This window comes from Stegostoma tigrinum, chromosome 18 (assembly GCF_030684315.1).
Source record: "Stegostoma tigrinum isolate sSteTig4 chromosome 18, sSteTig4.hap1, whole genome shotgun sequence".
NCBI classification, from domain to species: Eukaryota; Metazoa; Chordata; class Chondrichthyes; order Orectolobiformes; family Stegostomatidae; genus Stegostoma; species Stegostoma tigrinum.
Window position 1 is genome coordinate 25,837,864 of NC_081371.1, and position 15,418 is coordinate 25,853,281.

Consider the following 15,418-nt stretch of genomic DNA (forward strand, 5'->3'; position numbering starts at 1 on the left):
ATACATCATTACACATGACTCAGTTTAAAGAACTTATTTAATCTTGTAATTTATTGCCTTACAGATACTTAAACTGTGTGCAAAGAAGAGAAGTTCTGCTACATACACTTTCTACAAGTCTGTTGGCCTTCTGGGAATGCAAATTCATCTGTTTGAGACTGAGCGTAAATATTTTTGACTCATGTTACTTCTTGTTAGGTTAAAGCATAGTTGTGGTTCCCAATCTCTACAGATGTAATCAATGAATTAAGATTATTTGTGACCTTTTACAGAGTTAAACAGATAAAATCAGTTCAGCTGCCATTGTAAACCCCTGCTGATTAGAAATGAAAACAATCACAACTCGTAATTATATAGTGCCTGTAATGTAATTAAATCTTCCAAACTACTTCACACGAACGTTTTAAAACAAATTCAGGACAAAAGCATAATTGCTGGCGAATCTTTTATTCTTTAATGTGATGAGGGTATTCCTGGAAAGATGACCATTTGTTGTTGATCCCAGTTGCCTTTGAGAAGGTGTTAGTGAGCCACCTTCTTAAATTGCTGCAATCCACAATGTGCAGGTAAGCCCAAAGGTCTGTAGGGAAGTTCCAGGATTTTGCAGCAGTGATATGAAGGAGTAGGGGTGCAGTCCCAAAATAGGATAATGCGTGGCTTGGTGAGGATCTTGCAGGTGATGGTTCACCCCTAGATCTTTTACTTTTGCTCTTGTAGGTATAGAGGACATGGGTTTGGAAGGAGCTGATGCAGCAACATTGGTGATCTGCTGCAGAAGCTCTTGAATATCGTATATTCTGTGGTCACTGTGTGTCAGTGGTGGAGGAAGTAAATGTTTATGTTGGTGGTTAGAGTGCCAGTGAAGTGGTTGCTTTGGACTGGATGGTCTGAGCTCAGTCCTTAGACTGAGGTGATTGGCCTCCAGCAACCATATCTGTCTTCCTTAGTGCAGGTATGATACAATCTAGTGGAGGATTTTCCCTTGATTTCCACTAACTTCAATTTTGCCAGTTCTTTGGTTCATATTTGAATCAAAATTGTCATGAAGTCAGAATCTGAGTGGCAACATATTTTGCACTCTAGCCACTTTCTTGCAACTTTTGTATTTCAATCTGTTAAACCAAAACTTTAAGAGATGCACAAATTTCCAAAATAATTCTCTTGCGCTTATCAATTCATCATTGGAGACTGTTGCTATAAAACCCAACGCTTTTTGACTATTACAGTCATTAGCTAATTCTGAAATTTGACTGTAAAATTAAATGAGAATTCACTTTAAAAATGTTACCAAAAATATGTTCTACTTCCACAATGCAGCTTTTTGCAACTCATCCTATTTCAAGACTCCTTGAGCTTGATCAATAAATCCACAAACTGACCTTCAGCTTCAACTCTATTTTTTTACCCAATCCTTGCATTTCTTGATTCCGTTAACGTCCAAAAGTCTATTGATCTCAACCTCCAATATCTTCAACAACTGAGATTATACAGTATTCTGCGTTAGAAATTTCCTAACTTTTTCAATCCTTTGAGTGAAGGCATTTTGGGTCATGTCAACTCCGTATACTGAGGTCACACTCATCAGTTCTAAGCTTTCTAATTGGAGGAAACAGCAGGTAGTAGTGATGTCACCTATAAGTCAGAACCTTGTGGTATCTAGTCCCATTTCAGTACTTGGTCCAAAGATCAAGGCTGAAACTCTAACATAGCATTGAGTGAAGACTGCACAGCTAGAAATGCCATCCTTTGGCTGGAAGAAAAAGATCCCATGAGATTATTTTAGAGAAGAGTGCAGGAGTTAGCCCTGGTGTACCTAAATTTACACTATCTTTTCTATTAGAAGGAAAAAAGATGGTAAAACTTGTGAATGATAAGTATAGGTCTATTTTGCCTCCCATATTTCAACATGGAGGACCAGTACAAAAATTTCCAACTAATAGTGGCTTTTCCTTCTAGGTAACGCATGATTAGTTCAAGATGTTACAACCCCTTAACTACTCCTTTTTTTTGTTTTGACTCATTGGATATTTTGCATCTTGGAATACTCTTACAAAGTTAGGGATATCAGTCACAATTATTATCACCTCCTGAGCTCAAGGGATTTGGGGTAACATATTAGTTTTGGTTGAGAATTCCCTTTTTAATTGACACGTTTGGATGTTTTTTGATATACCTCTGTGACCAGCACAGCCTGATGTGGGACTTAAATGTGGATCTTCTAGGTCTGCGATAGATATAATGCCATTACACCACAAGACCACTTTGGATTGAGGATTAGTTAAAGGATTAATTAACCCTTTTATAAGTTATAGTGCTTTGGGTGCTCTGTAATCATATAAATTGAAGACTGAGATTCATAGAGTTTTGGATATTACGGAAATCAAGGGGTATGGAAAGATGGACATGAGATAGAAGATCAAACGTTCCACCACTTCAAAACTGTCACTCTGACTCTTCCATTCTACAGAACAGCTTCAAAAACAGTGAGATGTTCTCATCTGTCACTATCGTATACTTTCTGTTTCTAATGAACAAATGCGTTGTATCCAAACAGTTGCTTCTTAAATACAACAAAAACTATCAGAAAATTGCTACAAATTATTGACTGCCTATATTAAGTAACTGTGATCATGATCCCCCAAAATTAGCAGATATAAATAGTAATGGAGACTGAATAATCTCTATATTCCAAGGCGCATTTATCCGCCATGTGGTAATCACACATCACCTGAAGATTAAAATTTCACGTTTCACATTCCAAGAAAAACTAGGGTGCTAAAGTTTTAAACAACAGGAGCTTTAATAAGGATATGTTCCACCCTGCTGGCAGCAACAGTACACTAAACTGTACCCCACACAAAATGGCTGATAACCTAATGATGATGATACAGCATTGAACTCTTAAGGTGACAATCTATCATACTATCAAGTACCCAATTTTGATCTCACAAATTGTAAAAAATATACTTCCCCAGACATACCCTTCAGGTATTTTTAATTTTACATCAAGTTTCACGTTGTACAAGTTAAGATTAATTGTTTGTAATGCACTCATCTGTCCTCCTACTCAGAAGATGCACACTGCAAGCTAATAATAAGAATGTGATAGGGTTATATTTACCTGTGCTAATGGCTGTAATTTTTCTCCATTAGTTTATCCTCATGCGATCACTCTCATATCATCTGCTTCTGGTTCAGAGAAGAAGCAGGCACTGAGTTTCTGTGCACAGAGTTCAGAGGAACTACAGAAGTTTGTGGAGGAGCTGAAGGAATCAATAGCAGAGGTGACGGAGATGGAGCAAATTCGAATTGATTGTGAGTAGCCACATCTCCTCTGATTGTTGGTGCTGCAAATACATTGATCTGTTAACTGGGTGCAATTGGTTAACAGAAAGCCTTTGTTCCTCAACTGTGTAATAATTGATTTTGGGACTCTCAAACTTCTCTGTTCCAGAAGTTTAATAATGTAGGATAAAATTGTACGAGTCTACATTCACCAGTGGAAAGCCTAATTTGTTTAGATATTAAAAATTTGTTAAGAGTGTTTTTACTATTCATTTGCAATATTTGTAAGGTCTTTTTGACTGTTCTCGATATAGTTCAGAACTGAGTTGTCAGGAAGGTACACTGGACCCAAAACACTAACTCTAGTTTCTCTGTTTGGATGCTGCCAGTCCTGCTGAGCTTTTCCAGCAATTTTTTTTTGTTCATTCGGACAGTTGGAATGGGTGGTGCAGGGTTGTGGAACACAGAGGAGGAGGTTGTCTGATAGAAATATTCAAAGCTAAGAACAAAAATGCAATAAGCACATTGTATACAGCACAGTACTTCTCACAACATACAATGCCACTGTAAATACTCACATTGGAGCACTAAAAGAACAGATCCTGAAATGTTACTTTGTGAAGCCATCTGCTCACTAAATATTTTCAACAAATGTGTACGTTTTGACAACATTGTACTGTCACATCATTTTATAGAACATAATATTTTTAACTGAGATAACAAGGTGTAGAGCTGGATGAACGCAGCAGGCCAAGCAGCATCAGAGGAGCAGGAAAGCTGACGTTTTGGCTCTGGACCCTTCTTCAGAAATGGAGGAGGAGAAGGGGATTCTGGAATAAATAGAGAGAGGGGGCGAGGTGAATGGTAGATGGACAAAGGAGCAGATAGGTGAAGAGGAGACGGACAGGTCAAGGACGTGGGGATGGAGCTAGTAAAGGTGTGTATGTTGGGAGTTAGGATGGGGGTTGGTCAGTCAAGGGAAGACGGACAGGTCAAGGAGGTGGGGATGAGGCTGGTAGGTGGGGTTGAGGTGGCAGGAGTGGATAGGTGGCAGAAAGGATGGACAGGTTAGGGAGGTGGGAATCGACTGGGCTGGTTCTGGGATGCGGTCGGGGGCAGGGAGATTTTGAAGCTTGTGAAATCCACATTGATAGTATTGGGCTGCAGAGATCCCAAGCAAAATATGACGTGCTGTTTCTGCAACCTTAGGGTAGCATCGTTGTGGTACTGTAGGAGGCCCAGGGTGGACATGTTGTTCACGGATTGGGAGGGGGTGTTGAAGTAGTTTGCAACAAGGAGATGCAGTCGTTTGTCGCGAACTGAGAATAGGTGTTCCACAAAGTGGTCTCCGAGCCTCTGCTTGGTTTCCCCAAAGTAGATTGGGCCACATCGGGAACAGCGGATACAGTATACCACGTTAGCAGATGTGCAGGTGAACATCTGTTTGATGTGGAAGGTTTTCTTGGGACCTGGGATGGGGATGAGGGAGGAGGTGTCCGGGCAGGTGTAGCACTTCCTGTGGTTGCAGGGAAAAGTGCTGGGGGTGGTGGGGCAGCTGGGGTCTGTGGAGCAGATAAGGGAGTCACGGCGAGACTGGTCCCTCCGGAAGGCAGATAAGGATGGGGAGGGAAAAATGTCCTTGATAGTGGGGGCAGATTGCAGGTGGCAGAGGTGCTGGAGGATGACGTGTTGGATCTGGAGCTTGGTGGGGTGGTACGTGAGGTCGAAGGAGATGCTGGTTTTTTTTGTTATTGCGGGGAGGGAGTGTGAGGGATGAGTTGCAGGAAATGTGAGAGATGCGGTCAAGGGTGTTTTTGACCACTGTGGAGGGGTTGTTGTGATCCATGAAAAACGAGGACATCTGGGATGATCAGGAGTGGAATGCCTCATCTCAGGAGCAGATGCGGTGGAGGCGAAGGAAGTGGGAACAGGAGATGGCATTCTTGCAGGAAGGTGGATGCATGGAGGTGTACTCTAGGTAGCTGTGGGAGTCGGTAGGCTTAAAGTGGATGTCGGTTTCCAGCTGGTTGCCAGAGATGGAAACAGAAAGGCCCAGGAAGGGGAGAGAGAGGTATTGGAGATGGTCCAGGTGAACTGGTTGGGGTGGAAGGTGCTAGTGAAGTGGATGAACTGTTCGAGCTCCTCATGGGAGCAAAAGGTGGCGCCTTGTTCTGCCACCTGCAATCTGACCCCACTACCAAAGACATTGTTATCTCAGTTTCGCCAGCATTGGCAGTTTCTATTATCTCTGAATATTTTTAACTGATGTGTGAGAAATCGAATTTGCTGTATTCCATATCCATATACATCTCAGTATATTTTTAAGGGACCTGCTCATGACACTATTACTCTGTCATAACATATGACCTCAGGATATAACAATCTTGGCTGTTATACTCCATCTTACGCTGGGATCACTGAAAGCATGACATCCTATTGGAAGCCTGCTCTCCTGCATGCTTACTGTCAGCCCAGACACTGATGTGCCTGTGAATGTAATGTTTGTAACATAATAATTGTCTATAATAAATGTTTATTGGGTGCATCAATGGCATGATTTCCATGCCCAGTTTCCTGTGCTACAGGAGATAACATAAGCCTTGCCACATCAGGTAAAATATCCTGTTGGAGGAAAACCATACATCGAAAAGTTCTACCAGAATTTTAAAGGTTACTCCTTATTTCTTTTAAAAGTATGTTTCATTCAGAGTTTTCAAGTTTCTCCCTCGGTAAAACTAAATTCAAATTAAGCTGCATGTAATGTGATATATTATGTATATCCTCTATACTTCCCAAAGGAGTACAGGAATAGTAGTAGGTCACACAGTTCCTCAAGCATGTTCCAACAGACAAAAAACTCAGCGCTGATGCGTATGTTAACTCAATTTATCCATCCTCGTTCTGTAATCTTTAATACTTAATGCCTAATAAGAATAGAAGAAACTCTGAAATTAAGCCTGTAATTGATCACCAGCCGGTTATGAAAGCGTGCCAAATTTCCACTACGTCTTATATAAGGGAGTGCCTTCTGATGCCATACCGCACTACCTCGCGTTTTGCGGTTAGACCACCTTGTCCCAAACTCCCATCCCGGCTCCTGCCTTGATAAGATGGTATCTTCAACCTACCCTGTCATCGCCTTCAACACCTGCATTACATCACTCCCGAGTCTTCATCTGCCAAGGAATACACACCCACAAAAAACAGAACCTGTTCTGATATAGAAAGCGAAAGAACTATGGATGCTACCAGACCTGCTGAGCTTTTCCAGCAACTTCTATACCTATATTTTGGACCTGTTCTGATACCCTTAATGATTTTATCCCTTATATAATTCTGATGAATCTGCACTGTACTCCTAAGAAGGCAATATATTCTCTCTGAAGCACAATTTAGATCTGAAATTATTGCAGAATTCTAAATGGAGACTGATCAGACTTCATGCAACCATTGCCTAACTTGCTCCTTGTTGTGTTATGCCTCACAGTTCATATTTAGTGCACTTCTAAAAGACATGCCTAACATATCATCACTACATGTGACCTGAAAGTTAAAAGGCCTGACACTTTGTCGTAACCAGGGTTATTTGAAGTAACTAGAAAATGATGAAATTTTGCTGCTCTTAATAACTGGAGAGTTTAATGTTAGCTCAGACCAGAGGTGCCTGTGCCTGTCATATGTGTATATATCAACTGCTGTAGTAAATGATTTTTGAATTTTTAAGGACCACGTTAACTATGTCTAGTTCGTGTAGTGTACAAGCTAACATCTAACATAAGCGTTGCATCATGGCATTGGAAACAAAACCTTGCAGCAAGGAAAGCATTCATTATAGTTGCAGATCACTCCCCTTTCTATGTCTGTCATCTTGGTATAAATGCCAACATTGCGCTAGCCAATTATTAACATACCTGTGCACTAGATTTGTATTTCTGTATTTGGACCCTAGTTTCATTGCTGCTCCACAGTTTCTAGTTCTTTGGATGTACAGTTCAATATTCCTATGTCTCAGTTACTTATCAATATGGCAAAAAGCTGAAGCTCCAGCTGTTGAGACCACTTAAAGCTGGTGGACACATACAAAAAGTAATCAAAAAAGCTAAAGGAAAGTTAATTTTTGTATTGATGCAGGTAGAATAAAAGGGTTGAATGATGAAGTTAGGTTCTCACCCTGCCTAGTGCATTGCATTCTGCTTTGGACATCAATCCTCAGGAAATCTATATTGGCGTTGGATAGGATACAGTGTAGAGTTATCAGAATGGAACTAAATTATGAGGACAAGTTGCATAAATCCATTGTTGAGGAATGATCAAATTGAGATGTCAAAATTATAAAGTATCTATTTCCTCTGGTCAGGAATTTGAAAGAATTAGCCATAATCGTAAAAATTATAGATCATCCATTTCCAGCAAAAATGAGTAAGAATTTTTTCACACAAAAGGTAGTGAAAGTTCAGAACAAATTCAGAATTTGTGGTAATGTTTTGTCCACAAATTATGGTTGCAATTTTATACCACATCAACAATGAATCACAGTGAGAAACTGGAAAAATTTTCAGCTTGGCTCACTATCGACATTTTCAAGAGTGAGATTGATAAGTCTTTGTTTACTTAAGGGCATCAAGGGATACAGAGCAAAGAGAGGTTAATGGAGTCCAGATACAGCTCAGCCATGAACTGATAGACTAGAAGAACGAGCTTTAGGGATTCAATGACCTAATATTTTTGTTATGAGATGAGTTAATAAGAGTTTGTACCAAAATGCGTGGGCCTCATTCAAATTGATTGATATTTAACAGCTATGCTTATCTAAATATTGTACCAAAATTTCCTCATAAATTAAAATAAAATTATGTAATGTTTCTACTTACTCCTGAATGAAGATACAGATTGAATTTTAATTCTGCTAATTTAATCCTCGAGAGATTATTTTTAATTCCCTCCGGATGTTATTTACTGCCATGTTCAGCATTTACAAGATTGTTTTGATCTGAAACCAGTTTCTTATGGCTGTTTTGTGGAAATGTTTTGAAGTCTGTAAAATATATTTGAAATTTTATTCTATTTACAGTATCAATGAATCACAGACTGAGAAATTGGGCAAATTTTCCGCCGTGAGTCAGCAATGTACTTGAGGTGTCATCTCATGTCAAAAACAGGAATGTGATTAAAGACAGCAAGCTGTAACTGTCACATAGTCATGGTGAAACTTGTCTAAATGTTTGACACCAGAATTGTTTGAACAAGTGTTTAGAGAGTTGTAGTTTTAACATTTCAAACAATTTCTCACCATAAACCATGGAAATCTTGTACCAATGAATCCCTACATTTCAACCAAGGATCTCTTATGATACATTTTAAAGCAGAGGAGCTTGGCAGAATGAAAATCAAAATGTTATTAAACTGCTGACCTGTGTTAGTCTTTATCTTCAAACCGCCAGATGTATGGTTCATGCAGAAGAAACTTAAGGTACCAGAAAAGGTATTGAGAATATATTAAAAGGCAATAGCTGTACCATTTGGTTCAACAGAATACAACGGAAGTTGAGAGCTTGTAGAATGGTGATGGAACTGCACCTGACCTGTAAGTCACATCATGATTGTAAGGTGCTGTCATTGGAATGGAGCAAACATACTAGAAACTTCATGGTGTCAAACAATTTCTAATGCCAATTTTGTATATGTACTGCTATTCTGGATCTCAGGCTCTATCAATGCTGTCTGTTAAAATCCCAGCTATACATACGTTTTGCTGCATGAAGATCATTCCCTATTATTCCCTCCCCAAATACCCCACCACTTGAAAAGGAATTTGCAGGTAGAGGCATTTCTAAGCACCTGCTTCCCCTTGCCCTTGTCCTTTTAGATGACAGAGTTTGAAGCTTTAGAAACTAGACTAGACCAGTCATATAAATACTGTGGCTACAAGAGCAGTGCAGATGCTGTGAATCCTGCATTGAATCACTCACAATTAGTGGCTACAAGCCACGAACAAGGAGCTTGATAGAATACTGTCTACATGCCCAAATGTGTGTGCAACCACAACACTCAGGAAGCTCAGAATCGTCCAAGGACAAATCAACCCACTTGACTGACTCCCCATCCACCTTGTTCAACATTCACTCACATCACACAATGCAACAACATCTGGCAACCACAAGAGGCACAGCAACAACCTGCTGAAGCTCCTCTAACAACTTCATTCAAACAAAGCTAGGAGCATTGTTCCATTTTCTATAACAGGAATTTCAACTGCACAATGGGATGAGGATTGTGTTGCCAGTTCCTGTGAAGATCAATGTGGCCCTCCATTTCAATGCTTGTGGATAGTTCCAGACAGGAACGAGGGTCATTGTTGCTGTACATCATTGTCAGGGAAGTGAACAAGATGCCAGGAGGAGGTTACTTAATAGTTGTCCTGCTGGGGAAATCAGGTGATTTCATGGAAAGGAGCATTTTACTACAGAAACAAGCCTAACTCATAGGGGAGGCGATGGCCTTGAGATATTATTGCGGGACTGTTAATCCAGAGACCCAGCTAATGTTCTGGGGGCCTAGATTCAAATCCAGCTATGGTAGACAGTGGAATTTGAATTCAGTAAATGTCTGGAATTGAGAATCAAGTGATAACCGTGAATCCATTGTTGATTGTAGGGAAAAACCCATCTGGCTCACTAATGTCCTTTTGGGAAAGAAGGTGCCATCCTTATGTGGTCTGGCCTACATGTGACTCCAGACCCACAGCAATGTGGTTGACTTTTATCTGCCTTCTGGACAATTAAGGATGGGCAATAAATGCTGGTCGAGCCAGCGATGCCCTCATTCTGTGAAAGAATAAAGAAAGAAAAGGATTGTCCATCAAATTTTCCTCTTCTTAATAAATTTGTGAGAAGATTATATACAAAAATGAATAAAATATTTTGATGATATTGGCATTGATCTTGAAGGGCTGCTTCCATAGACCCACTCATGTAAGAAAATGTCCCAGGACACTTCAGGGGAACATTATTGAACATTTTTGACATCGAGCCAGCTAAGAATGCTAAACTGTTGCCAGAGGTGAGCACTGAAGAGCCAATCAAGGTTCAAACCTTCACTGCTGTCAACAAGAATAAACCTAAGTCACAGCTTGGGGCCTCTGTGTACATCACCTGTCACCTTGTTCATAAGTAGTGGAAGTGAGTAACCAGACATACCATCATAACCACAGGCACTTGTGCATAACTGGAGAACTTAACAGCAGACAGCCAATAAGGACAGTGTGAACTCACCACCAGCACAGTCCACAGATCAACCATCAGACCCAGAGGTCTTCAGCATCCCAGCAACAGGTACCATGACAACAGTAAATGTCATGTGAATGTCACTCCCTGGATAGGGAAGATCACCCAAATGAGCAGCTAGTGACAACACACATGTGTACCATTAGGAGACAGGTATGATTTAAAGGCTATCCATGCAATGCATATGCAGAAACAGATAAGAATGACTGCTAATGAATCAGAACAGTTATGTACACATTGCATAACTCACAATCTACATGATAATGCAAGCCTTGTTTTTTTCTTCTTTTGTAGGAAAAGTAAGATGTTTGAGTTAGAAGTGTAACCTGTCTCAATGTGTTTCCTGTCTTATAGTCATGTGACCTCTACTATGAGGTGCTGACTAGATCTGCCATTTTGCAGCTAGCTTCAATGAAGGCTCAGTACAGACAATACTATTGCCCTGAGAGATCAAAATACACACCCTGGAGGATGGAATCTCTATTTACTGCATAGATTACATAAAATTGCATTGCCAAATATTACCAGGCTTTTCTTTCAAAGTAACAAAGCTTATTAAAACAAAGAAATGAAGGCCCCTGATTGAATAATTTATTTTCCACTTAAGCCCTTATTCCTTTATTTTTACAACTGTGAGACACTGCTGTAAGTAATTTTAAAATGCATTGAGTTACTAGAACTTGCATGTGAAATGATTGTGATTGAAAAGACACTGGGTTTTGTTCATCCTGACAGAAAATAAAATTGTTCAATCAGCATTTCTTATTCAAACTGTTCCAATTTTAATACCTTTTTGGTAGAATTGAAAATAAATTGTTAGGCGCAAGCAGCAAAGCACAATCACAGTTGACACTCATCCAATTTTCCATTTTTGTGAAAAAAAATCTGATTATTTTGTTCGCTCTGCTTCTATGTAATCTCCCACATAGCTGCTGTTCTGTCTCAATTAGGTCAAGATGTCAGCCTTGTTTAAATGGCAATGGGCAATAGTTCGAGGGACAGCCTGATGGAGGATTTGAACAGATTGCACTTATTGGAATATGGCCTTTATTTACCACTTGACTGTGTTTTCATTTCCCTTGGTATAAGTTTATAATCAAAATCTTAGTTCAAGGTTATTTTCATCTGCTGCATAGAATCCAGGAGAAGAAAATAAATTGCCAGCAGGTTGGCAGGCCAGATTTAACCCTCTGCTTTTAACTTACAGGACAATCCTGTTTTCGAGCAAAAAAAAGGTCAGAGAGGAAAATGTTGGCACGGTGGCTCAGTGGTTAGCACTGCTGCCTCACAGCGCCAGTGACCAGGCTTCGATTCTACCCTCAGGCAACTGTCTGTGTGGAATTGGCACATTCTCCTCATGTCTGCGTGGGTTTCCTCCGGGTGCTCTGGTTTCCTCCCACAGCCCAAAGATGTGCAGGTTAGGTGGATCGGCCATGGTAAATTGCCCATAGTGCCCAGGGATGCGTAGATTAAATGGGTTACAGGGGAATGGGTCTGGATGGGATGCCCTGAGGGCCTGCGTGGACTTGTTAGGCTGAAGGCCCTGTTTCCACACTGTAGGGATTCTATAAATAAAAGTCATCATGGATGATTTTTCTTTTCAGTGGCCTTTGCACAGCAAGTAATTGAAAAAGTTGTAAGTTAGAATTTCCTTGAAAATATGCAAGTAAAATAGTTGTATATAAATTCATATCAAATTCATGGCTCATTTTAAATTCCTACTGCAGGGGAGCTGGAAAAACAACAGGGGGCAAAAACCCCTTCCTCAAAGAATAATGGAGCTCCGCTTGACATCCGAACCAAACCAGGATCTCCAGCAGGTCAGGCTGCTTTATTTTCTACTTAAGGGACATGAACTCAGGTCAGCTCTTAGTTAGTGAATTGAATTAGTCTATCTAGTTTGTGCGAAAGCTACTGGGTGGCCATCTGAGAATATAAAATGTATCCACCTTCTATAAAAATTAGCAGATGCTTGAAGTAGCAATGAGATAAATGGATAGGATCTTCATCTTTAAAAACTTGTCTGTCCAAGAGACTGAAAGCTACTATGTCACAGATTTGCCAAAATTGTTACTGAATATAAATCATGGCTAAATTCTATTGATTAGTCTTGTAGTTAGTTAAAGCAGAACATTGTCACATTTTTCTCTCCATGTTTTAGCTCGGGTCTATACACATAATGTAATAAAGGATGTGTCAGTCTATTGCATGATTGTTCATTCAGTGTTCCATTATTTTAATTTGTTCTCATTCCCCTTCATTTGCACATCTCTGTATCTCCTACTCTGATTCTTTAACTTGTTCTTTATATTAGTATTTTTGTTTCTATATTCTTCAATATCTCATGCTTTAAGCTGTTCTGTTCTTCTATTTAAATCTGTCTAGAATGCACAGACTCAATTGTTCTTTACATTAAAGCTGTGGGACAGTCATAATTCCTCAAACTAAGTTATGAAATGTCATCCATATCTGAAAATGTGCCAAAGGTGTAGTAAAAGTTATCTAGGCATGTGGTTTTCAATAATTTCCATTGTATTCCTACCTGAAACTGGTATCGTGTATGTTGGCAGGATTTCACTAGCCATGTGTCTTTCCACCATGGATGGGAAAATAAATTCCCAGCACAAACTCTTGCCAGACATCTCCTGGCAGTTGTAATCTTGGCCTATGACTGTGTTTGTAGTATGTGGCTATACAAGTTTAAACATCTTATATATTTATACATATAAAATACATATGACATAGGGATCATATTTCATCTTTCACATGGTTATGAATGGCAGAATTTCTCATGTTTTGGAAATGGATTTGGGGATGAGTGAATGGGAAATCTTTGGGACAAGATGTTGGGTTGAAAATACCACCCTAGTGCACCTTGTTAAGCATGGAATTCTTTTTTACCAGACTGCCTGCTTTACAAGCAGTATCTACAACTTGCAAGGTCATAAAAAGTGAGGGCATTGTGATAAGCAACTGTAGAATGAAATTCACATGATATGAGCATCGTAAAAGGTGAAATTGACGTGGCTGTGATCAACTGTGAAAAAAGGCTGAAACTGACAGGAACATTTTTTTCAGTCTGAAGTCACTGATTTTGCTGTGAATAGCAAATCTGTGCAAGTTATTGCAAGTACCCTGGATATATCCAAGAGTCATCTCACATTATTGCCTGCAAAATATCCCTATCACGTGAGGTCTGCTTAGCTTGAAGTTGGTTGGACCTCAGAAGAGGAGCAGTAGCCGCTGCCACCTTCACAGCCAAATGCAACTGGTCGGGACAGAGGGCTACAGATCAAAGGAGGTCCTCAACACAGGTTTTGTAGTCCCGAAGCCAGGGCTCCAGGGATCATCGAGGTGGGAGCGGAGCCAGGGATTCCTGGTTGCAGGGTGAGAGCGGGTTCAGCACAGGACCTGGCATTGGTGATGATAAGGTGAGCCCACTGCTGCAGAAATGGCACCTAAATAGTGGTGACTCCTTTGTTGGTGGGTCCACCCAGGTGGCGGTGAGATGGTGGAGGAGGGCTGGTTGCACAGATGTTGTTGGTGAGCTGGCTCAGGGTTCAGAACTCTCTTTCTGTTATATTGTTTTATTCTTTTTATCCTTGAACTATTTGAAATTGTGGCAACTGTTGAAGCTTTTTGCTATGTTTCACTGTGTATTATCCACTGTAAAATGCAAGTGACAATAAACCATTAATCATACTTTGACAGTCTCGGATTGTGCAGCTCCTCTCTCCCACCAAACAGCCACAGTGGTTGGCTCTGGGTAGACAATGGACACTTAGTGAACACATGATTGATGATTTTAGTGAAGAATCCCACCACAGGTCTGCAAGAGAGCTACAAAAGGGCCATGTCAACATCAAGGCAACAATAAAGCAAGCTATTGGTTAGCTGAACTTGAGGTTCTGCTGCCTGCGTCTATGTGAACGCACTTTATTCTGGCCCAGCAACGGTCTCCCAGATAATAATGATTTGTTGAGTCCTTCACAACATGAACATAGTAGGACTCAAACTCTTCTTTTTATTTCTGTGGAGTTGAATTATGATTTCTCAAAGCCTATTTTTTGATTTTCAGGAGCTCCTTTTCAAGTCTCACCAACTTTTTCATAAGATGATGCAGCCATTTGAGTAACAAGAATAACCATATAGTGACAATAAATAAGTAAGATTTAAGGTAGATGAGGACAGGAAATAAAGATTCTGAATTGGGAGCAGGCCAATTTTCATCTGGTGGGATATGATCTGACCAAGTGGACTGGGAGCAGCTATCTGTAGGAAAATCTACATGAGGGCAATGGAAGTCTTTCAAAAGAGAGCACTCCACAGGTGAATTTTGTCAGCACTGAGCCCTCCTGCTTGCCACATGCCCCCGGGAGCTTTTACCTGAAAGCATCTGGTAGCCCATTTCCACCTCCACCCCCGCATGTCAAACTCCTCAGGAGGTTTGCCTCCAACTACCTTCCCTATCCCTCCCAAACCCTGCCATTACATATCAATGATACCACTCAGCTCCTTTACCTTTCTTCTGTGGAGGCCACAGTGATCTGATTCAGGCACAAATTTTTTTCACCCCCAGTAACAAAGTCAGGAAAAGGTATTTCCAGTGACAGATTTCCAAAATGCACCAATTGGATCTATGCTATGTGGCAAAGCAGATTTCTCAGGCCTGAGAACATCATTGCGGATGAATTGTTTGCAATCACCTTTGCCCTGACTGACAAGTCAGTGGGTACCTTGCAGTCCAGCAATCCAGTTCACCTGCAGCAATATGTACTGCCCTGCCAGAGGCTGTGGTGGAGGTAGTTCCAATTGAGGCATTCACATGGGCATTATATTTTTACATAAAA

The 15,418-nt window shown here is 40.4% G+C and overlaps 1 protein-coding gene across 1 annotated transcript in view; it reads left to right on the forward strand.

Annotated features, from left to right (window-relative positions):
• LOC125461090 (IQ motif and SEC7 domain-containing protein 3-like) overlaps positions 1–15,418 on the forward strand; it is a 566,563-nt gene that overhangs the window by 279,432 nt on the left and 271,713 nt on the right. The window contains exons 10-12 of the mRNA XM_048549465.2: positions 65–164; positions 3,154–3,315; positions 12,296–12,388. Coding sequence (XP_048405422.1) covers positions 65–164; positions 3,154–3,315; positions 12,296–12,388 — 355 coding nt within the window. The remainder of the gene's footprint in view (positions 1–64; positions 165–3,153; positions 3,316–12,295; positions 12,389–15,418) is intronic.